This window comes from Prunus avium, chromosome 1 (assembly GCF_965620075.1).
Source record: "Prunus avium chromosome 1, drPruAviu1.hap1.1, whole genome shotgun sequence".
Taxonomy (NCBI): domain Eukaryota; kingdom Viridiplantae; phylum Streptophyta; class Magnoliopsida; order Rosales; family Rosaceae; genus Prunus; species Prunus avium.
Window position 1 is genome coordinate 56,962,206 of NC_142284.1, and position 27,716 is coordinate 56,989,921.

The window sequence follows — 27,716 nt, forward strand, 5'->3', positions numbered from 1 at the left end:
ACATCAAATAAGAAAGCTTGATTTTATGGGATTTTAGTATGAAGTATATATTGACTTAATGAGCCATCATTTTTAGCGTAAATCGTATTTTGCACTAAAACCGATTATTCATATTTTGATTTGGTGGGAATTTAATTTTCTAGTATTTTTATTTGAATCCAAATGAGGGGTACTTCACTTTAATTTTTATATTACTCCATTTACTTAAATGTTGAAAATGGAAATAAGGTAATTTGTACACCAGCTGAGAAAAGGGGCAATTTGAGGCACCTACAATGGTTTTTCTGGCGAGAGGAGGTGTGCACTTCCTTGCGCCTTAATAGGCGGTGAGAGGACCAGTTGCTATCCAAATCATTTGGCTGATGTCTTTGTATTCTTGCTAACTAGCGATGTCTTTGTATTCATGGAAGAGAGAGAGTTGTCAACGGTGAACGGTGGAGAGGGGTCGGGGTGGCACTTGGAGTTGGGTAGGTGGGATGGCTGCTAGGTTTATAATTTTTTCTTTATTGTTCAGTTTAATTTGTTTATTTTAAATTAGAGTTAACAGTGTTAGGGTTAGATTAATTAAATAGATAGGTGTCAAAAGTTAAAAATTAAAGAGTCGTAAATGTACGATGTCTAAATGTAGAGGCTCAGAATGAGGGTTTGTTAAGTTTGACATATTCCAAGAATGGGATTGAGAAAACGGGATCCTCTAGTGTCAATCAAATGATACATTGCCAATTTTATGTACTGGGTTATTTTAGGCACAAAGGTCCAAACCCTAAATAAACACCAATCTGAACCTTCGTAATGTCTTTTGGTGTCACCTTGCAGAACTAAAAGCTCAATGACTTGAAATTCTTTTTTTTTTTTTTATAAAGGCAAACGATAATTCATTCAAATAATCAACTCGGTCTCGTTAAAACCTTCCCGAAGAAAACCACATGGGACAAAACTTCGGGATAGGAAAGAGTACCACACATGCCAAGAAATTACAATAGAATCAAGGAAAGGAATGCAGAGAAGGACAATCATCTTGAATGCAATCCATGAGTAGTCAAGGATGGCACTCATCCATCCAAAATGATAGGCTGATTCACGAAGACAAAACTGAGCAATCCGGTGAGCAGCTCCATTAGCTTTACTAGGAACATATTGAACAGTAGTTTTGGGGTCTCATCATAACTCAATTAGGCGATGAATCTCATCCACCAAAACCCCTTTTGATGCAAGCACTCCTCATCAGTGTTAATCATTTGAACTGCTGTCAAAGAGTCAAATTTCACCACAAGAGGCACACAAGAAGCATCCAAAGCAAAGGGGATTCCAACCTTCAAAGCATATAGCTCATGGCAAGGGTGGACCACGTTGAGGGCTCTAATAGCTACTGCAGGTTGTGGTGATAGTGTTCTTTATCACAGCATCTGTTGATTCTGCACACAATCCGAAGGACCTCAGATTTTTAAACCGTGAATAGAAATAGAGTGACAAAACTATTTCATGAATCTAATTTAATAAAGAAGGCTTGAAAGACCAGTTTGGTTTCAAATTCCAAAAATATTATCTTGCAATATTTACTTACCAATCAAAATCCTATCCACTGTGCCTCTTAATTGAGATGCAACGATCTTAGCACAATTCGCAAATCTGCTGCTCTTGCAGAAATGTTTTGCATGTGCATTAAGAAACTGAAGTAATTTCCACTTAATAGAGTCTCCACAAACATGGTAGTCGTTTTAGACACTACAAGGCCAAGTTAATGAAATTCAATGGGATTAGAATGTGATTACACTTTCAAAACAGAACCTTAAACATATGTACGCACAAGGTTTGAAGCAAAACATGTATGTTCCTCGAATTGTTGCGTTAGGAAAAAATAAAGTTGATATTTTCAATTTGTACAATTTGAGGCAAAGATACCTTGGAGATGAACAAGTCTTCTATGGGTCTCATGACACTCTGACTCTGTCCAATTCCATCTTGATCAAGTTAATTACAGCAACCGAAGCTACTAACTCCACGCGAAGAACTGCATCGTTTCTTCTAAAGCTCAGATGTGTCAAGTTTGACGGACCTGAAAGAATTTGATCAATTCATGTTCAGTTTCTTCCATATTCAGGGCCATAAAAAATGACAACAAATATTGAGCATATAACAGGATAGAAAAAGGTCGGGAAGAAGAAGGAAAACTTTCGGAATAGATAAATAAACCAGAAAGATCCACAGACACAGAAAGTAAAGGTGACCCTTGTGAGGACTGAGGAGAATCCATGCATCCATGATTTGCACCAGGTTATTGTCCTAAGTAGAGAACCTGCATAACAAAATGGCATAAAACACTAGGACTAGGAGGTAAGCATGATGAATTGAAATCACATGAGGATTTATATAGCAGAGACGAGACTTGCTCGAATTAGAAACGACTTGATTACGCACCTGCGAACAGAAACATACTAGATAGGTGCATCTGGAGAAACGACTTGGTAAAGACCTGCTGTGTTGATTCTCCTTATTCCAAAGGATCAAAGAATGATCAAAACTCATTAAGGAATGTGTTTATACCTACAATTTATGGAAATTTCACACTAATTAAGCTGGATATATAATTAATGTAGTGACACTAATTAAGCTGGATATATAATTAACTTTTATAAAAATCAATGAATTAGCATATAGTTAACCAATTGAAAAGAATTTAAAACAAATGCAATAACTAATTTAAATTCCTCCTTTGTATTTATTGATAACAATTATCATAGTTAATTATCATAAGTACTAATTTAAAGAAAATAAGTAAATCTGAAGATGGTAGCAAAGCAACTAGAAACTTAAATAAAATTAAAGAATTACAAGGAAGGTGTTCAAAATTACCATTTTAGCCCAAGAGGTGGATCAGATAGGCAGAGCCCATCTTCAATCCTCCTCCATTCCAACTCCGTCTTTTTCAATCACATGTAACATAGCCAAGCAGCCCAAAACACAAGACCCGCCATGAGATATCCAAAGCAACAGCAGCACCCACAACCCCAAAGTCCAAAACATATTGTATCATAAAATGTTAGCTTCAGCTTCCCTTAACTTCTTTTATTTCTTTTGGTTGAAAGAAATAAGTGGACTTTTTTTTTCTTTCTGTGAAAAGAAATGAGTGGACTTTTATGTTCGAATCATACCTCCTTTTACCAATCACGTCGTGTTGTCACGATGGCCAACAGCACTGTTTGGACAGCAGTTCCACCAAGGATCATCCCACCCCATATACCCTGTTTTTATAAAAGAAAAAATCGACAAGCATACTGAGATAATGTAGTAAATTAGTGCTTGAAAGAGCTCATTAGAAGTGTATATATTATATGAATCAAAACACCCAAAATTAGGAGCCAAACATACCATAACACCTAAGTTGGCGACCCATCCCATTACAAATCCAAGTGGGAGCCCAATAATGTAGTAGCAGAAAAGATTTATATATGCCACCCATGCTTGCCATCCAGAGCCCACAGCCACTCCTGTAACATTAAACACCATCTTTTACCCGTTGATTTAGGTATCGCAATATTCAAGTTAAGCACTGAACGATCATTAACCGTTGATTTAGGTGAAACCTATAGTTAGATCTGCATATATATATAACGAACAACCAGCTATGTACATATAAGCAACTGTTGTATTTTTTGGTAAGTAAAGATAGTTAAAAAGTTTACGAATTGTTAAAAGTTAACCTGATAAGACGGGTTGAACACCGTTGAGTAGAATTGTGACAGCCAAGAGGTAAGACATTTCACTAACTGATTGGAGGACATCAGCGCTGGAAGTGAATATGTACCCAAACTGATCACGGAATATAATAATAAGTATGCAGAAGAATAGGGCAATTAAGGTGGATTCCGCAGCAGAAACTTTTGCTGCAAATTTTGCTGCCTGACCATTTCCAGCTCCCAGCTCATTTGCTACCCTTACTCTGTGAGTTCATGAGAAAAAAGAATGAACATTAGAATTATATTTAACCCTAAGAAAAAGAAGAAAATAGTGGCAAGAGGTCAAAAATAGTTACCCTGTTCCAGCAAAGAAGGCTAGATGAATCATGAGCTCCCACCCATTTATAGTCATGCTGCAAATTTTAATGCAAACAATACAAAAAAGAGAAGGTTAAAACTTAAAACTTACAGTTATAGTATGGTGAAATTGAAAATTTACCAAATTAGAAGAAACTGCAAGAAAAAATAAAAATAAAAGTAGTATATCAAATTGATAAGGCATCCACAGCAAGAGTCGCGTTCTGTAAGTATCCAGTCATCAATATCAAGATTCTATAGTACCAGAATTCCAAACTGCATAAATCATGAACGGCAATGCTTGAGATTGGAATTCTTTTTAAAAGCAAAAGGTGCTTAGTAAGTCCCAATGGCCATATGATCCCATATATGATTATTGGAATTCTAAGAATGGATATTATTACTATTTTTTTAGGCAAGCGATATTTAGGGAGTGGGGAATCGAACCTAGGATTTGAGATGCAGAAATAAATACTCTTATAATCACTTGAGTTACAAGCCTCGTGCAAGAATGAATATTCTCTTTTAGGTTACAAGAAAACAAAGAAAGAAAGAAAAAAGAGAGAGATATAATACCAGAGCATGACACCAGAAGCAGTAGAAAGTTTGACAAATTCCCAAAGCCCATAAAAGGCTTCCATAGAGAAACCAGTCCAGCTTAGTGGACACCAACCACATGTAACATAGCCAAGCAGCCCAAAACACAAAACCCGCCATGAGATATCCAAAGCAACAGCAGCACCCACAACCCCGAAGTCCAAAACATACACAAAAAGCCAACTTATCAAGGCATGAAACACCAAAACCACCAAGGAAACCCACAAAGTCACAAAGTTCTTCAGCTGGCTCTGCAAGAACCTCTGCAGTGGGAACAAAAACGCATAGCTGAAGTGCAAGGGCAGAAGCCACAAAGACACCACCCCAGTTTGCTCCGCCACGTCATCAGCCTGCCCTAACAGTTTCAGGATCGGAGAGGCGAAAATGTATATAGGTAACAGCAGAATGCAGCAGAAAAACAACACAATCCTTGACCTTTGTAGGTATATCCCCAACATGTGGTGCCTCTTTGCCCCAAAAGCCTGCCCACATAGTGTCTCTAGCGCACTTGCCATGCCTAGCTAATTAATTGCGATAAAAACAAATTACAAAAAAGTTAGAGACAAAGAAATAAAGATTGGATATGCTATTCCAGCTTCCAGCATGTTATTTTGCACAACCAAGAAGTCGGAATAACATATGGTGCATAAAATTTATTACACGAACACACTTTGAGATTTAGCATGTGGTTGATTATTACCAGGAGACCGAAAGTGAAGCCGAGGACGACATTGTTTGCAATGGAAATGGAAGCGAGTTCAACGACACCGAGGTGGCCGGCAAAGGCCTGTGTAATAACACCCATGGAGTAGCCAGCCAAACGGCTGACGATGGCGGGACCCACAACTCGCCATAGTTTCTTGGACTCTATCCAAACTCTGGACGGAAGGTGTTTGGCTTGAGATGGTTCTGCTAACAGAGATTGGTTAAGATCCACTTCTGCTTCTTCCCTGTCAATGCTTCCCATCGTAGAAATAGTTTAGTAAGACTTAAGAGTGATAAAAACCAAAAATAGAAAATAAAAACTTGACCAGACAGAGATATAGTGGAGAAAAGGTAAATTTGACGTTGAGGAGTCGTTGCAAAAATGTTTGCTGTGGAAAATTAGGTGAGTTTTAGCACTCCAGCCACCCTCCCCCTTGCCTTTATTTATTTAATTCTCTGGTAATTAAAATGGGGCCTTCCCGAAACCAAAAACTAAACAAAAAGCAAAGCAATGCAAGTAGAGAACTTCAAATAAAAAAAATTGGACTGTCTGCCATTTTATGCAAAATTAGGTGAAGTTTCTTGGATAAAGAGTTGTTGAGATTCGGAGAAATTTGCTTCCCCTTGGCCTCCATATTTTAATTGTATGACTTCATGGGTTTTCGCTTGGAATGCCCTTTAATTTTTCCAGGAGAAAAAGAAAAATGGTTATTGAACTTCTTCCCATCATTGTAGTTGATGACTAATCGGTTCAGTGACATTCAGTTTTCAATTTATTAGAAAAGATTATGAGTTCAAATCTTATATATCTCCGCTTCGGTCGAAAAGAATATTGATGATTGTATTTATCAAGCAAAGACCATCATCGACACATTAACAATTTAAAGGTCCGTGCAAAATTTGAACCTGCAGACTCTGGACTTCATCCTTGGAACAGAACACTAGGACTAGGAGGTAAGCATGATGAATTGAAATCAAATGAGGATATATATAGCAGAGACGAGACTTGCTCGAATTAGAACAAGGCAGCTGCCTACTTAATTACGTACCTGCGAACAGAAACATACTAGATAGATAGGTGTGCATCTGGAGAAACCACTTGGTAAAGACCCAAGGAATGTGTTGATTCTCCACAGGATCAAAGAATGATCAAAACTCATTAAGGAATGTGTTTATACCTACAATTTATGGAAATTTCACACTAATTAATTAAGCATATAGTTAACCTACAATTTATGAAAAGAATTGAAAAGAAATGCAATAACTAATTTAAATTCTTCCTTTGTATTTATTGATAACAATTATCATAGTTACTAATTTAAAGAAAATAAGTAAATCTGAAGATGGTAGCAACTAGAATTAAAGAATTACAAGGAAGGTGTTCAAAATTACCATTTTAGCCCAAGAGGTGGATCAGAAAGAATCATCAGATAGGCAGACCCCATCATCAATCTTTTTTCACAAACTTGCCATTAATTTTGATGTTTTGGACTTGAGAAGCCTTGGCCCACTCCATTCCACATCTCGTCTCGAACCCATGTGCAAGAATCGAACAATATGAGAAGCTCAATTCCCGCAGTGGGGTCTTCCATAGGAAGTTCGGCAGTGCTTTCAGCTTATCGCAGAACCTGATTTCTAAGTATAAAAGAGATGGCATTATTGTAATTTTAGAATCCTCTTCTTCTACTCCTTCCCATTCTTCCCACTGCTCGATAGTTTCAAATTTGAGTGTTTTCAATTTCGGAAACGACTTTATTAATGTTTGAGGTGTTTCGCCTGTTATTCCCAAAAATTCAACTCCCACCTTTTTCACACTCACCATCCCATTTATCTCTAAATATTCAAGGGACGGGAGTTTCCCCAGAGGAGCCAAAACCCCACAAAATGGAACCTCATAGAATTCAAGCCTTCTCAGATTATGACAGCTCATCATCCAACTGGGACACAGGTTGGTACTGTTGTAATTACGGATAGCCAACGACTCCAGATTTGTATGCACTTGAAAGCCATTCAGTATTTCTTCATTCTTTAAATTCGCCTCAGCTGAATGCCCAAAATGTAGAGCCAAATCAAGGAGGTTCTTCTTGTTCACCAATTCTGCATTTTTAGCCTCACTCCCATCTTTCGCTGACTTCAAATTGTGTATATAAAGGCTCCCTTGAAGCTGCTCCAAGTTTCCCAAATCCCCTAACTTGAAAATTCCTTCATCATCCTCGTCACCGTCTTTAAGATAAAAGCAATCTAAGATTTGCAAATTTCTTAATCTTCCAATCTCTTTTGGTACTTTTAGATCATAGCACCCCAAAATATAAAGATGCTTTAAGTTAACCAACTTTCTTATGCTCACCGGTAGTTCTCTGAGTCCCCTGCACCATTTGAGACGCAATGTTTCCAGATTGAATAAGTTACCCACAAAATCGGGTAATTTGTACAATTCCTTATTCCTACTTAAATCGAGATACCGCAAATGTATTAGTCCACCAATACTTTCGGGAACTTCTTTGATTGAGTTTTTACCTAACTTTAACGTTCTAAGGCTTTTCAATTTTGAAAATGAGTCCGAGGGTATCGGAGGAAGTTCCCAACTAGAAATTACTAGAGTCCGTAATCCTTTGCAATTGTAGATTGAAACAGGAAATGAATCATCGCATGTCGACATTATGTTCAAATGACGAACCTTATTATCGACTAATATATTTTTCTCTTTGCAACTTTCCGCCACCTCCATAATAAAACATTCATTTTTGGTGAGAAACTGTACAAAGTCATGCACAATATCATGCATTTTGCAGCCTATAATATCATCATCCACTCTGTCTTTAACAAAATCTTGGAAAAAAGAACGCATCACTAAGTTATCAAAGTACTGTTGGCCTATCATTCTTTCTTTTTCTCTATTTCCTTTCATACTAAGATATTCTTGTGACATCCAACACTCAATCAACTCATTTCTATCAAACTCATAATCTTTTGGGAAAACAGCACAAAATAAAAGACACCGTCTGACATCTGGAGTCAAATCATAATAGCTAAGTAATAGTGATTGAAAAACCTTTTGTTCAACCTCTTCTAATTCCCACATCTTACTCTCCAAAACAGCTACCCATTCGTTTTTTGTCTTCTTATATCGCATGAGACTAGCTAAAGTCTTTGCAGCTAGAGGCAAGCCATCAACCTTTTTCGCAATCTTGTTCTTAATATCTTCATCAAACAACTTAGACTCATCTTTTTCTTTGTCAAAGAATGCAATTCTACGGAATAATTCCAAACAATCTTGGTCGCTCAACTTATTCAAATTGATCATGTGATCATTGGTTTCTCCCATCATATTAGCAACATTGTTTTTCCGTGTGGTCACTAATATTCTACTGTTTTTATCACCATTTTTCAAAGCTTGCTTTAATGGTTTCCAGTTCGATTCAGTGGGATTCCACACATCATCTAAGACGAGGAGAAACTTTTTACCACCAATATTTTTAGATATATTTTTCAACAAAGTTTCAAACTCAGACTCATTTGAGTTAATTGGTGGATTGCCTTCGTTCAGAACTTCAATGATGGCTTTGGCAATCTTAATCTCTTCAAAAGGGTCTGAAACACAAACCCATATTCTCTTTTCAAAATGAGTTGTTACATTTTGGTCACTGTACACAGATTGGGCAAAAGCAGTCTTGCCCAACCCTCCCATCCCTACAATCGGGATCACCAATTGATCACCACTCTCACTTTTCAACGTCCTAATTATTTCTTTTTTTTCCTCTTCACGACCAATTATTGTAGACACGTCGACAAAGGAAGTGGTTTTGGATCGTTCAACTTGTTCGGTGCCTCTTACGGTGCTTTGAAAGTTATAATTGTTTCTTAAAATGGCTATCCAAGTTAGCCTTTCATTGATTTCTTTTATCCTCTTAGCAATGTCATGACGCATAATTATCCTATCGCCAATTTGACCAAAGTAGATAAGAATATTGCCGAGGAAGGAGGGAATGGAGAACCGTACCTTATTCCTCTTAGCAAGGACAAGATCATTATTCTCACCTTCTTTTTCTTGCTTCTCCATGTGATGCTTGAGAATGGCGGTGTTCCACTCATCCAACACGTCGTTTATCTGGTACGACACGTCTTTCAGATTGTACAGCCAATTCTTGACGTTGGCCTCCTTCACTTGCCTCTCCTCTGCATCCTGGAGCAGACCTTGAACTGCCTGGAGATGGAGGATGAGATTTTGGACTTCTTGGTCGACACCGAAGACAAGGTTCACCTCTTCTTCTATCTGCTCCAGGGTGATGGAAGCCAGCTGTTGTAGCACTACGGAAACCAACGCTTCAGCCATTGTTGTTGCTTGTTGGCTTGGAGTTAGAATTTACTGAATAACAGGTTTTGAAAAACAAAAGGGAAAATGAAGTGCAGATGAACAACTGGGAAATATGATTAAAGCAGAGAGCATAGATCTTGAAAGCTACAGGGAAAGACTCAAAAGAATGGTTGGTGAAGTAAAGTCTCGCCCCACCACCAGCTTTTACAACAAGTTTTTTAGACCCTTCTGTATTAAAGTTTCCTGAACGTTGCCGATAACAGTCGTACAGGTTTTGTTTTAGGGTTAATTACAGTTTAGCATCCTGTACTTACACTGTTAAGGCATGTTAGTCTCCGTCTTTTCAATTTTTACAATCGCATACCCTGATTTTTTAAATTTATTACAATGTAGCTCCGCCGTTAGGGTTTCGTCAGATCTCTCTGTTAGTTGACTACGTGGCACCGTGGATCCCACATTTTTCATATTTTTTAATTCTAAATTGATTAAAATATAAATAAAATATTAAAAACCAAAAAAAATAAAAATTTCTCTCTCTCTCTCTCTCGATGAAGCTCCAACACCCAACCTTCAAACCCATACCACAGTCACCCTCCACCGCAGTGTCTCTCTCTCTCTCTCTCTCTCTCTCTCCCGATGAAGCTCCAACACCCAACCTTCAAACCCATACCACAGCCACCCTCCACCGCAGTGCAACCACCCAGCGCCCCCTTCCCCCATGAACACCGCCCTCCAATCCCCAACGAACCCAGAACCAACCCAGCAACCACCCCCTCTCTCTCCGATTTCCCTTTGTTGTTCCAGCCCAACCCCCATCACCTCTCCCCTCTTCTCTCTCCTCCCCGACACAGCCCAACCCTCAAATCCCCAACTCATCCACTCGCCATGACCCTCCTCCAATCGGTTCTGGGATATGCGACACAGCCCAACCCAAAGATTACAGGGTAGACGGTGTTAAGGGGTTGAGGGTAGTTGATGGGTCGACCTTCCTGGAATCACCAGGCACAAATCCAATGGCCACTCTGTTGATGCTTGGAAGGTACCAAGGGATCAAAATTCTTGAAGATAGAAATTAATTATGCTTAAAACCCATCATATCCCAGAGTTTCATCAACTTGTATTTGCCAATTACCGTGTAAATATTTGAATAAAAAGTTTCAGTTTTTTTTTTATTGAAATTCACTCAAACAACAGAAAAAATAACCCCTTTTGAAAAAAATAAAGAATTGTGTGAACACTAGAGGTCAACTCCAAATTCGAAATTCTGCATAGCATTTAGATCTGTACATCATCAACTCACTTGGATATTCCTCCTTACCATCGTATCATGATAAAAGTTGAAAAAGGAGGCAAAGAAATTTGAAATACTATTTCACCGGATGAAACTTAAAAGCTCCGAGCCTGTACAAATCACTTCCTAGTTCCTTCCTACAAATTTCTAAGAACAGAAGAAATCTTAAATTTTTTGTTTTCTAACTCTGCATTTCATCATGATCAGCTGCTGGGCTTGAAGAAGAATCACTGGCATTAAAATCACCTGAAGGTGTTTGCTCAGAATCCTCACTTGCTCTCTCCTCTCCTCCTAGCCCCAGCCACCCTAACCACCACCCAAGCTTACTCAGGCCACCCATCCCCAAATTCAGACGCTCCGCCCCCATTCCCAACCTCCCCCACCCCAACCCAGAAAAATTAAAAAAATAAAAAACTCAGGCCACCCATCGCAGGCATACAACCCCTCTTGTTCCAGCCTAACCCCCATCACCTCTCCCCTCTTCTCTCTCCTCCCCGACACAACCCAACCCTCAAATCCCCAACTCATCCACTCGCCATGACCCTCCTCCAATCGGTTCTGGGATATGCGATTTGGGGTTGGGGATGAGTTCGGTTTTTGTTCCTTCCCATCTTCAAGCTTCGGATTCACAATCACCCTGCAGTCAATATCATCCCAGATTTGGTCTCCAAATCCAAGCTCTAACATCCCCGATTTTCCCTAATCTCATGGCCATCATTGTCAGCAAGAACATGAAATTGATTCACTCCAGATCCATCATCCTTTGCTGGGTTGGTTCTGGGTTCGTTGGGGGTTGGAAGGCGGTGGTCATGGGGGAAGGGGGCGCTGGGTGGTTGCGTTGCGGTGGAGGTTGGCTGTGGTATGTGTTTGAAGGTTAGGTGTTGGAGCTTCATCGGGAGAGGGAGAGGGAGGGAGGGAGAGAGAGAGAAATATATATATATATTTTTTGGTTTTTAATATTTTATTCATATTTTAATCAATTTAGAATTAAAAAATGTGAAAAATGTGGGATCCACAGTGCCACGTAGGCAACTAACAAAGAGATCTTACGAAACCCCAACGGCAGAGCTACATTGTAACAAATTTAAAAGATTGGGGTATGCGATTGTAAAAATTAAAAAGACGGGAAACTAACATGCCTTGATGATGTAAGTACGAGGTACTAAACTGTAATTAACCCTTTGTTTTCACCCAGTCCACATTACTTTTTGACAAAAAACCAGTACTTTCCTGACTTCACGTGGCTTTTTTGGCCTTTTTTGTTTTGCTTTAACCCAGTCCACATTACTTTTTGACAAAAAACCAGTACTTTCCTAACTTCACGTGGCTTTTTTGGCCTTTTGTTTTGCTTTAATCAAGGAAGTGCATTATTGCCCCCACTTATGATGCAAATCTTTTCTTTGTGCATTATTGCCCCTATTCATAATGGAAAGCTATATGCTTTTCTGGTAGGAATTGGGATGCTTCTGGAATGTGGATCATCTACCACAGTCTGCATTTCGTGTGCTACCCTGTAAGATTGGTATTTTAATTTTGGCTTAATTATGTGCATGCTCTCTGTGCTTTCAAACTTATCTCAGATTACCACCTGTGTTTGCAAACGTCTCAAAGTACCCCCAATCTTTTAAAAAACCGTCTCACATTACCCATTCCGTCAATTTTTTTGATGTTCCGTTTTCTCCTCCTTCCCCCCCCCCCCCAAAATCCAGAACTGCAGCCCCTCCCATTTGTTACTGTTTATCCGATCAGTTTTTGGGCCGCCATCTCCTCCTCCGGCCCACCCATGCGATGGCATGGGTATCAAAAGAACCAGCACGTTGTCCTCTACCATCCTCACATCTCAGCCGCTGCCAACCGCCGTCTGGATTGCCGAAAAAAGCAAGAAATTGGCCAGTTTTTACCCAAAATATCCATCGCTCGTTCGGGCGATTCCGAGCACCATTTGCTTCGATCCAGGTATGGTTTTTCAACCTCTCGAGCTGTTCTTGCTGCTAGTTGTGTTGGTTAGGAGAAATTTATGAGTTTTGGAGGGTAAATAAGCGATGAACAGTAACAAAAGGGAGGGGCTACTGTTCTGGAATTGGGAGGGGGAAGGAGGAGAAAAAAAAGAAGAAAAAACGAAGTGGGGCCCAACATTCGTAACGGAACGTCAAAAAAACTGACGAAACGGGTTACGTGAGACGGTTTTTAAAAAGTTTGGGGGTACTTTGAGACGTTTGCAAACACAGGTGGTAATCTGAGATAAGTTTGAAAGCACAGGGGGCATGTACATAATTAAGCCCTGATTCTAAACTACGGCCTCAAAAATGTAATTTAAGAAAGAAGGCCACTCTTAGTCAGATTGTACACTCAAACCAACAGTTTGTTTTCATGTTTTTCAAAATATCACCAATATTTTTACTTTCCAATATCTAAATCATATCCACTGTATGTGCAGTCTTATCAAACGAAAACATAATGAAGAAGTCAAAGAAGTGAGCACAACAACAATACAGAGACCGAGAAAATTACAAGAGATGAAGAACAAAAGTGGGTTCTTCCAACCACTAGAAAGAATCTCTCTCTTCTCAACCCAAATTCTCAATAGAGAATCCCCAATTACACCCATGACTCGCAGGTTCACAAGTCCTAAACCATACACCCTAAAATTAGGGGGGGAAAACAAGGGCTAACCGGCTAAAAAAAAGCTACAAAACAAGGTGGGAAAGACCAAAAAGAGCTACAAAATCATTTACAAGGCAACTTTAGAAAACAAAACTGCATCCGCGTGGCTCGAGCAGTTTTGCAACATCACGAAATCGTTCTCTCTGGACTGGAAAATGTAGCTGGAGAACTGGTGCATATCCACTCAATTGGATTTTCTGCAGAATATTCCCTCGCACTTTTCTTGAGCTGATTAAGCACTTGGGCTCCATGATTGAGCAAACTAACTTCTTTTCCTCGGCAAATTCACTTCTTTTTTATTTTTTACAAAAGTGAGCAAATCAACTCCACATGCTCCTCTTGATTGAGATGCAATGATCCCATCCTAGCACAGTTTGCAAAAATTTGAAGGTGCATTAAAAAACTGAAGTAATTTCCACTTAATAGAGTCTCCATAACAAACGTAGTTGCTTTATAAGGCCAAGTTGATGAGAAATTCAATTGGATCTGAGACACACTGGAAGAATTGAAAACTACTTAGAATATGATTACAAAATTTGAACCTGCAGATTATATCAAAATTATAAAAAATTATTTCGATTTAATGCTCATGTATTTTTGTTCTATTTATGTTCCTGTATTTGATTGTCAGGGTTAGGCGTTGACCACTTCTTTGCACGCTGGCTAGCTTTCTGAGCCTGCAAAATTGATCCAACAATATAAATATTGGATAGGAGAATAACGACACTTGGGCTAGCAAGCATTCAGAATAAGGAGAAGTAAATACAAATTCTTATACCTCCTTTTCCCAATCATGTCGTATTAGCACGATGGCCAAAATCACCGTTTGCACAGCAGTTGGCAGCGGCTAATCAATTATTTAAAATATAACTAGTCACTTTAATAATTTTACTCCGTACTCTCTAGTTTTGACTAACTTTGAACATTTAATTGTTTTTTAATAAGACTGAATCATTATTCAGAAAACTAAATTCTACTTATGCATAGCTAGCATGTTGGATGATTTTTTTTTTTGGGTGAATTTGAGTATAAAAAAAAGACCTAGAAAGAGTTTAGCTAATCTATTGGAGATGCTCTTAATTGGCGCAATAACAAAGAGAAACATAGCGAAATGTACCAAAACACCCAAGTGGCGGATCCATGCCATTACAAACGCAAGTGGGAGCCCAATAATATAGTAGCAGAAAAGATTTATGTATGCAACCCATGCTTGCAATCCTGTGCCCACAACTATTCCTGTGAACACAAAGACAATTGTTTTACTGATTTAATGGAAGAAAAAGAAAAACAGTAATGTTCTGTTTGACAGTGATTTCGGAAGGGATAAAACACTTTCAAATAACCAAAAACACTTCTAACATCATTTCACATAAAAAAGTTAAAAGTATTTTTGGATTACAATAATATTTTCTAGTCATTTCAGGCAATGGAAGGTGCATTTTCAAGTTTTTCACGAAGCACTTGTATTTGCAATTAAACTTTAAAACAGTTATGAGTAGAAATGTTTTTTTTTTTTAAAATTTGGGTAAAGTACTAGCACCTCATAGAACCAATATTAAGGTTATACTAGGACTAATTTGTTGTTAATTAGGAGCTTCATGAATTCTCAAAATTAACCTGTCAGGACGGGTTGAATACTGTTAAGTAGAATTGCCATTGCCAAGAGATACGACATCTGATCAACTTCTTGGATGACATCAGTGCTGGATGTGAATATGTATGCAAACTTTTCATGGAGTATGATAGTAATTACACATACGCATAAACCGATGAAGACAGATTCTGCCATAGAAACCTTTGCTGCAAATTTAGTTGCCTTCCAGTTTCCAGCTCCCAACTCATTCGCCACTCTTACTCTGTGAATTTCATCATGACAAGATTTTCAGAAGGCTGCTAAAAAATTAATTAGAAAGAATTAACATGTTGAAACCTTAGTTAGTAAATTCACGTGTAATACTCCTATAACATGCATATGTACGTATCTTTGAGAAGAAGATAAATAGTGGAAAGAGGTCATAAAAATATGGTACCCTGTTCTAACCAAGAAGGCCCAATGAATCATGAGCTCCCACCCACTTATAGTCATGCTGCAAAATGGAATCCAAGCAATATCAGAAGGAAAAGTTAAAAACTTAAACCTAATTAGGTGTGGATTTTAAAAGATAAATGTAAGCAATATATATATAGAGTTCACAGTCCCAAAGGTTCGGTGTTGTACCAAATTGTCAAGGCATCCACAGCAAGAGTTGCTTTCTCTAAGGATCCAGTCATTAGAATTAGGATTCTATAGCTCCAGAATTCCAAGCTGCAGGAATCAAAAGGTAGCATTATGGATATATATGTTTTGTACCCAATTTTGGTCAATGGACCAAAACTGGTTACCTTCCCAAAAAAGAGCATGGCAAGGGCCCAAGCCCAATAGTTGTCCATAGGTTAAATTTTTCAAGAACACCAAGACAAAAACCAAAGCCCAAGAGCAGAGGGCCCAAAGCGATTGGACTACTGAAAAATGGGAAATCGAAAGATGTTCCAAACCCACGCGGAGGTGAGAAGGACCATCAACATTTAATGACGATTTGACTTTTCCCTCTTCCAGCAAGAAAAGCCAGCCGCCTAAGGAAGCCACCAAGCCAGGTAAGAAGCCAACTTGCACATCAAATCACCAAGGACGAAAACACCTCAGACCAGGAAACTAATTCGAAGGACCGACGGTTCTCGTCAGAAAGATCGATCTCCCCCTCTACGGACCAGTTCAGGACGTCAAATCAGCAAGCTGACTTTGGACAACAGCCAAATATCCTTGCTCAGTCATCATCACTTAAGACCTCTCCTGCTCCTATAAATAGAGAGCTTCCAGCACAGAAGAAGGGGACTCTCTCTCCAAAAACCAGACGCAACGTCTTAGAAAAGCACTCAAGGCATTCCAGTCATCTCGTTCAGACTTCAGATAGCCAGACGATCTCTGTGTTCATCTTTTTATTTCTCTGCCATTTCCATGGTATGATTAACTTCTGAAAATGTTCAGTTTGAATTTGTAAATTTAGTCGGCTATGAACCTTAGATCACCGTGATAATGTATTTCATAGTTTGAAACTAATAAGCATGAATCTCTGCTGTTTCTGTCATTAATTTAAGAGTTAAGTAAATAAGAATGATGAAACCCATATCTAAAGAGCTCTTTTATGCTTATGTCTGTTTTCATTTCCATATCTGCAATCTTTAAGCCGTTTCCCGCTTTCATTTTTTTTAAAACTATAATATCACGAAAGGTTTTTAGCCCGAATCGGGCCGCGTAGGCTTGAGGGATACGAACCAATTGGGCCCGAAAGTCACATAGTTGGGCCCGAAATTGTGGTTAAATTATATATATATATATATATATATATATATATATATATATATATAAATTCAGACTTAGGTTCGTAAACTCGCGCGAGGTGTTTGCTGACCAAGAACTTTGTCTTTTTCCCTTGCTTGGATAGGTGTTGCTCGCACCAACCATAGCCGACATATACACGAGAGAAAGAATTGTGAAGTCCTCTTAACTGGGGCATAGAAAAGAACCAAACCAGGCCAGTACCCCACCTGGTGCACAATGGCTTGAACAGAGGATCAGGAAGAAGGCGCGGACTCCACAAAATACTAACCACGCTCGCTCATACCAGGTCTGTTGGACTGGTCATACATCCAACAGTGGCACGCCTATAAAGCAGAACCCATGAATCAGAAGAATTTCAGAGATTAGGCCCAAGATAGGGCTGGACTGGATTTCTTATCAACCTGATTAAACTTTCAATTTCGTTGAATATTGAAATAACATCTGCGCGGGCCAAGAAAGAAACAATTGGGGCATTGGTGTAGGTCTAACAGCTCCTGTATTCTTTCGAGCACACCTACTACGACATTGGGCGAAAAGAATACTTGACAGGAAAAGAGACCCAACATCTTTTTGGCACGCCCGGTGGGACTTTCGCTCGTGTATGGTGAGAAGGACTAGAAGGAAAGTCTACATGGCAGAGTCCACCCAAGCCACTGACGAAAGAAACAAAGGGATCGTGGAAACAGAGTAAATGGAATCTTCCACAGAATACCCCTTTGAACGGTTGGAAAAGGCCATGAGAGAAGGTTTTCAGACGATGACCACTTCTATGACCAATTCCATGAATCACATGTCCCAGAGCATTGTCCAGACCGTTGAGAAATGATATGAGAACACGACTCTACAAGGAAACGAGACTAGGGCACACCTGAGTCAAATCTTCGAACGAATCATACGAATGGCACATGAAGAGGACGCGCCCAGGAAAGGAAAAGGGCTCCTCGAAAATGAGAATACCTCTTCAGGGGTTCCAAAATATTCTCTGGGCCAAACAAGCGGCCATGCTAACTCAACGTCTCCCAAAATGGTGATAGGAAGTTCTTGTGGAACACCTTTCCAAGTTGCTAACACAGGCACTCCAGACATGACGCTCGCTGGTCCAATCGTTACGCAAGCAAGCAGTCCATCTAAGGAACCTGGAGGTCAACGGTTCACACCTTCTGGAACCTCTTCCAAATATCAAGCACCAAGGACCGGCGAGGCCGCCTTACCACCAGGACCCGTCTGAAAGAATATGTACACCGAAAAATGGAGAGAACCTGCAGGGTTCAACGTCCAGGTTGCCCACAACAAAGGTAATAACGGGGGTAATGGACGAGCTAGGCGGGATTATGCAAGGACAGCCGAGCAGTATAGAGGAATCAATTGCAAGATACAAAGACGAAATTGAACCGAAGAAAACAAATCGAAGCAAACAGAGACGAAAGAGCAGCAAAGTTGAAAAGAAAGCTAGAAAATCGCATAGAGAAACGAAGCAGAGTAAGAATCGAAGAACTGAGCAGCGGAAGAAAAGAGAAAGAGAAAAGAAAATCGATAAATGATAATCAGAGAGGATGCTCTGATACCATGAAAGCTTTCCTCTAGGACTTCATTAAAGAGGTCAATCAAGCTTAGAAATCAAAGAAGGTAGAAGAGAGAGTTCGAGAGAGATATTTGATATTGAAGGAATGTTTTTCATTATTTCACAAAGTAACAGTACCAGCTTATATATATACATGTAGATCAGTTCAGCTTAAGTAACACTAACCAACTGATTAACTTAACAGACTGCTAACTAACTAGTAATCGTAACTAACACACCATCTCACAATATACAACTAACAGCACATGGGCATAAGAGCTTTAATCAGGTGGTCTGAGGTGTAGGCTAACATCTCTGTCATTTTAGTGAAGCATCATTTGCACAATCGTCCATATTTTGCTTATTGTGCTTTTTTTTTTTGGTCAAGGAAACTCTATTCATTAATAGTGGGAAACATTACAAAATGAGGAAAGCTAAATTCAAATGCAGCCCAACACCAACAAATAAAGCAAGCCCAAAGATACAAAACCAAATAAACAACCAAAGCCCATAAAACAATAAACAAAGAAACCCTAGATCTAGAACACAGGAGCAGCCGCACCACTTAGCATGCCAACAACACCGCCAGAGCAGATCCACCACCACCAAGGAGGAGTAACCGATACCATGGGGTATCAAAGAGGCTAACGAAAGATGGGGTGAGCAGGCCACCCGCGCGGAAGCGCTCCCATAATCCAAGAGTCAAGTGCAGTATGCACTTTAATCGTAGCCACGAACCACTACACACCACCAAGGAAGAACAACGGGAGCAGCGGACGTGGAACCGAGGAGCAAACGGTGATGGTTGAGAACTGGCGACCGGACGAAGTCACTGGCCATAGGTGGATGACAACAAAACAAGGAAGAGATTAGGAGAGTGTAGATGTAAGAAGTGGAGGGTGAAAAGTGGAGGTGGCTGGGGAAGAAATGAGAGGGAGAGATGGGAGGTTTGAGGTCTCACATAGTGGGCTTAACTTAGGGAAAACTAGAAAAAAAAAAAAAAAAACTAAAGGAAACCGAAGTGGAGGCAAGGAGCCCCAGATCTAAGGTTTTTTTTTTACCTAGATTGACCTTAGGTCCCTTCATGCATTCATATCATACATGAAAAATTGTTTTATATAAAAATATTGACTAAGTATGAAAAATGGTTTTTCGGAATAATTATTTTCTCAAGATAATTTTTGGCGCGGCTTTTATTCCTTACACATCAAATAAGAAAGCTTGATTTTATGGGATTTTAATATGAAGTATATATTGACTTAATGAGCCATCATTTTTAGCCTAAATCGTATTTTGCACTAAAACCGATTTTTTATATTTTGATTTGGTGGGAATTTAATTTTCTAGTATTTTTATTTGAATCCAAATGGGGGGTACTTCTTTATTTACATTGTAAACTTAAGTAAATTGAGTAATATAAAAATAAATGAAAGTATGTACAGAGCAAAGGGGCAATTTGAGGCACCTATAATGGTTTTTCTGGTGAATGGAGGTGCAGTTGCACCTCTTTGCGCCTTAATAGGCTGTGAGAGGACCAGTTGCTATCCAAATCATTTGGTTGATGTCTTTGTATTCTTGCTAACTGGCGATGTCTTTGTATTCATGGAAGAGAGAGAGTTGTCAATGGTGAACAGTGGAGAGGGGTCAGGGTGGCACTCGGAGTTGGGTAGGTGGGATGGCTGCTAGGTTTATAATTTTTTCTTTATTGTTCAGTTTAATTTGTTTATTTTAAATTGGAGTTAACATTGTTAGGGTTAGATTAATTAAATAGATAGGTGTCAAAAGTTAAAAATTAAAGAGTCGTAAATGCACGGTGTCTAAATGTAGAGGCTCAGGATGAGGGTTTGTTAAGTTTGACATACTCCAAGAATGCGATTGAGAAAACGGGATCCTCCAGTGTCAATCAAATGATACATTGCCAATTTTATGTACTGGGTTATTTTCATTGGGGCACAAGGGTCCAAACCCTAAATAAACACCAATCTGAACCTTCGTAATGTCTTTTGGTGTCACCTTCCAGAACTAAAAGCTCAATGACTTGAAATTCTTTTTTTTTTTAAAGGCAAATGATAATTCATTCAAATAATCAAGAACAATAGAGTCAGCATGTATCGAAGTGGTCTCGTTAAAACCTTCCCGAAGAAAACCACATGGGACAAAACTTCGGGATAGGAAAGAGTACCACACATGCCTAGAAATTACAATAGAATCAAGGAAAGGAATGCAGAGAAGGACAATCATCTTGAATGCAATCCATGAGTAGTCAAGGATGGCACTCATCCATCCAAAATGATGGGCTGATTCACGAAGACAAAACTGAGCAATCCAGTGAGCAGCTCCATTAGCTTTACTAGGAACATACTCAACAGTAGTTTTGGGGTCTCATCATAACTCAATTAGGCGATGAATCTCATCCACCAAAACCCCTTTTGATGCAAGCACTCCTCATCAGTGTTAATCATTTGAACTGCTGTCAAAGAGTGAAGCATCCAAAGCAAGGGAGATTCCAACCTTCAAAGCATATAGCTCATGGCAAGGGTGGACCACGTTGAGGGCTCTCATAGCTACTGCAGGTTGTGGTGATAGCGTTCTTTATCACAGCATCTGTTGATTCTGCACACAATCCGAAGGACCTCAGATTTTTAAACCGTGAATAGAAATAGAGTGACAAAACTATTTCATGAATCTAATTTAATAAAGAAGGCTTGAAACACCAGTTTGGTTTCAAATTCCAAAAATATTATCTTGCAATATTTACTTACCAATCAAAATCCTATCCACTGTGCCTCTTAATTGAGAAGCAACGATCTTAGCACAATTCGCAAATTGATGCTCTTGCAGAAATGTTTTGCATGTGCATTAAGAAACTGAAGTAATTTCCACTTAATAGAGTCTCCACAAACATGGTAGTCGTTTTAGACACTACAAGGCCAAGTTAATGAAATTCAATGGGATTAGAATGTGATTACACTTTCAAAACAGAACCTTAAACATATGTACGCACAAGGTTCCTCGAATTGTTGCGTTAGGAAAAAATAAAGTTGATATTTTCAATTTGTACAATTTGAGGCAAAGATACCTTGGAGATGAACAAATCTTCTACGGGTCTCATGCCACTCTGACTCTGTCCAATTCCATCTTGATCAAGTTAATTACAGCAACCGAAGCTACTAACTCCACGCGAAGAACTGCATCGTTTCTTCTAAAGCTCAGATGTGTCAAGTTTGACGGACCTGAAAGAATTTGATCAATTCATGTTCAGTTTCTTCCATATTCAGGGCCATAAAAAATGACAACAAATATTGAGCATATAACAGGATAGAAAAAGGTCGGGAAGAAGAAGGAAAACTTTCGGAATAGATAAATAAACCAGAAAGATCCACAGACACAGAAAGTAAAGGTGACCCTTGTGAGGACTGAGGAGAATCCATGCATCCATGATTTGCACCAGGTTATTGTCCTAAGTAGAGACCCTGCATAACAAAATGGCATAAAACACTAGGACTAGGAGGTAAGCATGATGAATTGAAATCACATGAGGATTTATATAGCAGAGACGAGACTTGCTCGAATTAGAAACGACTTGATTACGCACCTGCGAACAGAAACATACTAGATAGGTCATCTGGAGAAACGACTTGGTAAAGACCTGCTGTGTTGATTCTCCTTATTCCAAAGGATCAAAGAATGATCAAAACTCATTAAGGAATGTGTTTATACCTACAATTTATGGAAATTTCACACTAATTAAGCTGGATATATCATTAATGTAGTGACACTAATTAAGCTGGATATATAATTAACTTTTATAAAAATCAATGAATTAGCATATAGTTAACCAATTGAAAAGAATTTAAAACAAATGCAATAACTAATTTAAATTCCTCCTTTGTATTTATTAATAACAATTATCATAGTTAATTATCATAAGTACTAATTTAAAGAAAATAAGTAAATCTGAAGATGGTAGCAAAGCAACTAGAAACTTAAATAAAATTAAAGAATTACAAGGTGTTCAAAAATACCATTTTAGCCCAAGAGGTGGATCAGATAAGCAGAGCCCATCATCAATCATCCTCCATTCCAACTCCGTCTTTTTGCATCACATGTAACAGAGCCAAGCAGCCCAAAACATAAAACCCACCATGAGATATCCAAAGCAACAGCAGCACCCACAACCCCAAAGTCCAAAACATACACAAAAAGCCAACTTATCAAGGCATGAAACTCCAAAACCACCAAGGAAATCCACAAAGTCACAAAGTTCTTCAGCTGGCTCTGCAAGAACCTTTGCAGTGGGAACAAAAACGCATAGCTGAAGTGCAAGGGCAGAAGCCACAAAGACACCACTCCAGTTTGCTCTGCCACGTCATCGGCCTGCCCTAACAGTTTCATAATCGGAGAGGCGAAAATGTATATGGGCAACAGCAGAATGCAGCAGAAAAACAACACAATCCATGACCTTTGTAGGTAGGTATATCCCCAACATGTGGTGCCTCTTTGCCCCAAAAGCCTGCCCACATAGTGTCTCTAGCGCACTTGCCATGCCTAGCTAATTAAATGTCATAAAAACAAATTACAAAAAAGTTAGAGACAAAGAAATAAAGATTGGATATGCTATTTCGCGGCTTTCAGGGTGTCATTTTGCACAATCTAGAAGTCGGAATAACATATGGCGCATAAAATTTATTACACGAACATAGTCTGAAATTTAGCAGGAGACCGAAAGTAAAGCCGAGGACGACATTGTTTGCAATGGAAATGGAAGCGAGTTCAACGACACCGAGGTGGCCGGCAAAGGCCTGTGTAATAACACCCATGGCGGGACCCACAACTCGCCATAGTTTCTTGGACTCTATCCCAACTCTGGATGGAAGGTGTTTGGCTTGAGATGATTCTGCTAACAGAGATTGGTTGGGATCCAATTCTTCTTCCCTGTCAATGCTTTCCATCATAGAAATAGTTTAGTAAGACTAAGAGTGATAAAAACTAAAAATAGAAAGAATATTGATGATTGTATTTATCTAGCAAAGACCATCGACAGATTAACAATTTAAAGGTCCTTGGAACAGAACACTAGGGCTAGGAGGTAAGCATGATGAATTGAAATCAAATGAGGATATATATATAGCAGAGACGAGACTTGCACGAATTAGAACAAGAGCAGCTGCCATTGCCAATTACGTACCTGCGATCAGAAACATACTAGATAGATAGATAGGTGCATCTGGAGACACGACTTGGTAAAGACCCAAGGACTGTGTTGATTCTCCACAGGATCAAAGAATGATCAAAACTCATTAAGGAATGTGTTTATACCTACAATTTATGGACATTTCACACTAATTAATTAAGCATATAGTTAACCTACAATTTATGAAACGAATTGAAAAGAAATGCAATAAATAATTTAAATTTCTCCTTTGTATTTATTGATAACAATTATCATTGTTACTAATTTAAAGAAAATAAGTAAATCTGAAGATGGTAGCAATTAGAAACTTAAATAAAATTAAAGAATTACAAGGAAGGTGTTCAAAATTACCATTTTAGCCCAAGAGGTGGATCAGATAGGCAGGCAAAGCCCATCATCAATCCTCCTCCAACATTCCAACTCCGTCTTTTTTCACAAACTTGCTATTAATTGTGATGTTTTGGACTTGAGACGCCTTGGCCCACTCCGTTCCATATCCATATGTCGTCACGAACCCTTGTGCAATATTCGAACAATCCTCCGTCATGCTCAATTCCCGCAGCGGGGTCTTCCATAGGAAGTTTGGCAGTGCTTTCAGCTGCATGCAGTTATAGATTTCTAACTTCAAAAGAGATGGCATTATTGTAATTTTAGAATCCTCTTCTTCTACTCCTTCCCATTCTTCCCACTGCTCCATGACCATAAATTGGAGTTCTTTCAATTTGGGAAACGACTTTATTAATGTTTGTGGTGTTTCGCCTGTTATTCCCAAAAATTCAACTCCCAACTTTTTCACACTCTTCATCCTAAATATCTCTAAATATTCAAGGGACGGGAGTTTCCCCAGAGGAGCCAAAACCCCACAAAATGGTAAATTAGAGAATTTAAGCCTTCTCAGATTATGACAACTCATCATCCAACTGGGACACAAGGTGTTACTGTGGTAAGAATAGATAGCCAACGACTCCAGATTTGTATGCACTTGAAAGCCATTCAGTATTTCTTCATCCTTTGCAATCTCCGGATCGCTAACATTGTCGTGCCCAAAATATAGAGTCAAATGAAGGAGGTTCTTCTTCTTCCCCAACTCTGCATTTTTAGCCTCACTCGCATCTTTCGCTGACTTCAAGTTTTTAATCCAAAGGCTCCCTTGAAGCTGCTCCAAGTTTCCCAAATCTCCTAACTTGAAAATTCCTTCATCATCCTCGCCACCGTCTTGAAGATACAAGTAATCTAAGATTTGCAGATTTCTTAATCTTCCAATCTCTTTTGGTACTTTTAGATTCAAGCACCCCTCCATATAAAGATGCTTTAAGTTAACCAACTTTCTTATGCTCAACGGTAGTTTTCTGAGTTCCCAGCAGCAAATGAGACTCAATGTTTCCAGATTGAATAAATTACCCATAGAATCGGGTAACTCTTTCAATTCCTCATTCTCACTTAAATCGAGATACCGCAAATGCACTAGTCCACCAATACTTTCGGGAACTTCTTTGATTGAGTTGTCATTCAACTTTAATGTTCTAATGCTTTTTAATTTTGAAAATGAGTCCGAGGGTAACGGAGGAAGTTTCGAAGTAGAAATTACCAGAGTCCGTAATCCTTTGCAATTGTAGATTGAAACAGGAAACGACTCATTATATGTTGACATTATGTTCAAATGAAGAACCTTATTGTCAACTACCATACTTTTCTCATTGCAACTTTCCGCCACCTCCATAATAAAACATTCATTTTTGGTGAGAAACTGTACAAAGTCATGCACAATATCATGCATTTTGCACGTTTCAATATCATCATTCACGCTGTCTTTAAAAAAGTCTTGGAAAAAAGAGCGCATCACTAAGTTATCAAAGTACTGTTGACCTATCATTCTTTCTTTTTCTCTATCTCCTTTCATACTAAGATATTCTTGTGACATCCAACACTCAATCAACTCATTTCTATCAAATTTATAATCTTTTGGGAAAACAGCACAAAATAAAAGACACCGTCTGACAGCTGGAGTCAAATCATAATAGCTAAGTAATAGTGATTGAAAAACCTGTTGTTCAACCTCTTCTAATTCCCACATCTTACTCTCCAAAACAGCTACCCATTCGTTTCTTGTCTTCTTATATCGCATGAGACTAGCTAAAGTCTTTGCAGCTAGAGGCAAGCCATCAACCTTTTTTGCAATCTTGTTCTTAATATCTTCGTCAAACAACTTAGACTCATCTTTTTCTTTCTCAAAGAATGCAATTCTACGGAATATTCGCAAACAATCTTGGTCGCTCAACTTATTCAAATTGATCATGTGATCATTGGTTGCTCCCATCATAATAGCAACCGTGTTATTTCGAGTGGTCACTAATATTCTACTATTTGCATCACCTTTTTGCAAAGCTTCCTTCAATGGTTCCCACTGAAGATCAGTGGGATTCCACACATCATCTAAGACGAGGAGAAACTTTTTACCACCAATATTGTTAGATATGCATTCTGACAAAGTTTGAAAGTCATTTGAGTTCTTTCGAGTATCGTCTTTATTCAGAACTTCAATGATGGCTTTGGCAATCTTAATCTCTTCAAAAGGGTCCGACACACAAACCCATATTCTCTTGTGGAAATGAGTTGTTAACTTTTGGTCATTGTACACAGATTGGGCAAAAGCAGTCTTGCCCAACCCTCCCATCCCTACAATGGCTATCACAGATTGATGACCACTCTCACTTTCCAACATGCTAAGTATTTTCTTTTTTTCCTCTTCGCGACCAATTATGGTAGACACGTTGACAAAGGAAGTGGTTTTGGATCGTTCAACTTGTTCAGTGCCTCTAACTGTGCTTTGAAAGTTATAGTTGTTTCTTAAAATGGCTATCCAAGTTAGCCTTTCATTGATTTCTTTTATCCTCTTAGCAATGTCATGACGCATAATTATCCCAATTTGACCAAAACAGATAGGAATATTTCTGAGGAAGGAGGGAATGGAGAACCGTACCTTATTCCTCTTAGCAAGGACAAGATCATTATTCTCACCTTCTTTTTCTTGCTTCTCCATGTGATGCTTGAGAATGGCGGTGTTCCACTCATCCAACACGTCGTTTATCTGGTACGACACGTCTTTCAGATTGTATAGCCAATTCTTGACGTTGGCCTCCTTCACTTGCCTCTCCTCTGCATCCTGGAGCACGCCTTGAACTGCCTGGAGATGGCCAATGAGATTTTGGACTTCTTGGTCAACACCGACGACCAGCCTCACCTCTTCCTCTATCTGCTTCAGGGTGATGGAAGCCAACTGTTCTAGCAATACGGAAACCAGAGCTTCAGCCATTGTTGTTGCCTGTTGGCTTGGCCTTAGAATTTACTGAATAACAGTCGTTGAAAAACAAAAGGGAAAATGAAGTGCAGATGAACAACTGGGAAATATGATTAAAGAGAGTAGAGATCTTGAAAGCTTATGGCAAAGACTCAAAAGAATGGTTGGTGAAGTAATAAGTCTCGCCACCACCAGCTTTTATAACTAGTTTTTTGACTGTTGTAGTAAAGTTTTTCTAATCCAGTGTTTTCCAAACCTCACATTACCTTAATCCACAATAATGCAATGAATTGTTCAAGAAAGTAGGACAAACCTCACATTACTGTTCTAGTACTTTTCTACGATGATTCCTAGAAAGAACATACGTTGGACTACTTCTTTGGCTTGATCTTTGAGTTTGACATTTACTAGTAAAATAAAATTTAAAATAATATATTGTTCACACATAATCTTCTTCTTTTGTTATTTTCCCTTTGGGAAATTGTAGTTGTGCATTTTCTTCGAAGCCTCTGACAAGTTTCTAAGTACATAAACAAAAAAACCAAAAAAGACTCGACAAGAAAAGTCTTAGAACATGAGCTCAAGTGACTGCATTATTGCCTCCACTTGTAATATTTTACTATTCTTATCTTTGTGCAAATAAGAAATATTATCATCCCCTCAATCTTCGTGTATCAT

General features: G+C 38.8%; 3 protein-coding genes across 17 annotated transcripts; all 3 read right to left on the minus strand.

Moving 5' to 3' along the window:
• Nucleotides 1-830: 830 nt before the first annotated feature.
• On the minus strand, nucleotides 831-5,598 carry LOC110751911 (protein DETOXIFICATION 27-like). Of its 4 annotated transcripts, XM_021952461.2 has the most exons (13): nucleotides 5,332-5,598; nucleotides 4,611-5,152; nucleotides 4,224-4,310; nucleotides 4,034-4,090; nucleotides 3,702-3,940; nucleotides 3,370-3,488; nucleotides 3,153-3,242; nucleotides 2,854-2,921; nucleotides 2,419-2,544; nucleotides 2,211-2,296; nucleotides 1,903-2,056; nucleotides 1,565-1,725; nucleotides 831-1,415 (listed from the first exon to the last, which is right to left on the minus strand). In XM_021952461.2, exons 1-7 carry the CDS (start codon nucleotides 5,596-5,598, stop codon nucleotides 3,159-3,161), a joined length of 1,395 nt encoding a protein of 464 aa, XP_021808153.2. In that variant the 3' UTR covers nucleotides 831-1,415; nucleotides 1,565-1,725; nucleotides 1,903-2,056; nucleotides 2,211-2,296; nucleotides 2,419-2,544; nucleotides 2,854-2,921; nucleotides 3,153-3,158. The 4 variants fall into 4 exon arrangements, with proteins under 4 accessions (XP_021808153.2, XP_088108589.1, XP_021808152.2 ...); XM_088252463.1 differs by having other exon boundaries at nucleotides 2,229-2,296; nucleotides 2,854-3,242; XM_021952460.2 differs by having other exon boundaries at nucleotides 2,854-3,242.
• LOC148298066 (putative disease resistance protein RGA1) lies at nucleotides 5,443-10,240 on the minus strand. Of its 2 annotated transcripts, none has more exons than XM_021952458.2 (3): nucleotides 6,729-10,240; nucleotides 6,386-6,514; nucleotides 5,443-5,581 (listed from the first exon to the last, which is right to left on the minus strand). In XM_021952458.2, the coding sequence occupies exon 1, from the start codon at nucleotides 9,667-9,669 to the stop codon at nucleotides 6,784-6,786; it is 2,886 nt and encodes a 961-aa protein (XP_021808150.2). In that variant the 5' UTR covers nucleotides 9,670-10,240; the 3' UTR covers nucleotides 5,443-5,581; nucleotides 6,386-6,514; nucleotides 6,729-6,783. The 2 variants fall into 2 exon arrangements, with proteins under 2 accessions (XP_021808150.2, XP_021808151.2); XM_021952459.2 differs by having other exon boundaries at nucleotides 5,451-5,590.
• A 10,350-nt stretch (nucleotides 10,241-20,590) lies between these two features.
• Nucleotides 20,591-27,289, minus strand: LOC110745567 (putative disease resistance protein RGA1). Of its 11 annotated transcripts, none has more exons than XM_088252421.1 (7): nucleotides 24,092-27,289; nucleotides 23,735-23,865; nucleotides 22,572-23,481; nucleotides 22,142-22,266; nucleotides 21,626-22,019; nucleotides 21,309-21,468; nucleotides 20,591-21,159 (listed from the first exon to the last, which is right to left on the minus strand). In XM_088252421.1, exon 1 carries the CDS (start codon nucleotides 27,051-27,053, stop codon nucleotides 24,138-24,140), a length of 2,916 nt encoding a protein of 971 aa, XP_088108547.1. In that variant the 5' UTR covers nucleotides 27,054-27,289; the 3' UTR covers nucleotides 20,591-21,159; nucleotides 21,309-21,468; nucleotides 21,626-22,019; nucleotides 22,142-22,266; nucleotides 22,572-23,481; nucleotides 23,735-23,865; nucleotides 24,092-24,137. The 11 variants fall into 11 exon arrangements, with proteins under 11 accessions (XP_088108547.1, XP_088108545.1, XP_088108561.1 ...); XM_088252419.1 differs by having other exon boundaries at nucleotides 22,572-23,490; XM_088252435.1 differs by having other exon boundaries at nucleotides 22,572-23,094; nucleotides 23,270-23,865.
• Nucleotides 27,290-27,716: the final 427 nt, after the last annotated feature.

Excerpts from the sequence above, each read along its gene's own strand:
- LOC110751911 (XM_021952461.2), bottom strand. The coding sequence starts at position 5,598 with ATGGGAAGCATTGACAGGGAAGAAGCAGAAGTGGATCTTAACCAATCT. Across the intron at positions 4,311-4,610 it reads GCTTCTGGTGTCATGCTCTG|TTTGGAATTCTGGTACTATA; the intron begins GTATTATATCTC and ends TGATTTATGCAG. Across the intron at positions 3,489-3,701 it reads TGTTCAACCCGTCTTATCAG|GAGTGGCTGTGGGCTCTGGA; the intron begins GTTAACTTTTAA and ends TTAATGTTACAG.
- LOC148298066 (XM_021952458.2), bottom strand. The coding sequence starts at position 9,669 with ATGGCTGAAGCGTTGGTTTCCGTAGTGCTACAACAGCTGGCTTCCATC.
- LOC110745567 (XM_088252425.1), bottom strand. The coding sequence starts at position 27,053 with ATGGCTGAAGCTCTGGTTTCCGTATTGCTAGAACAGTTGGCTTCCATC.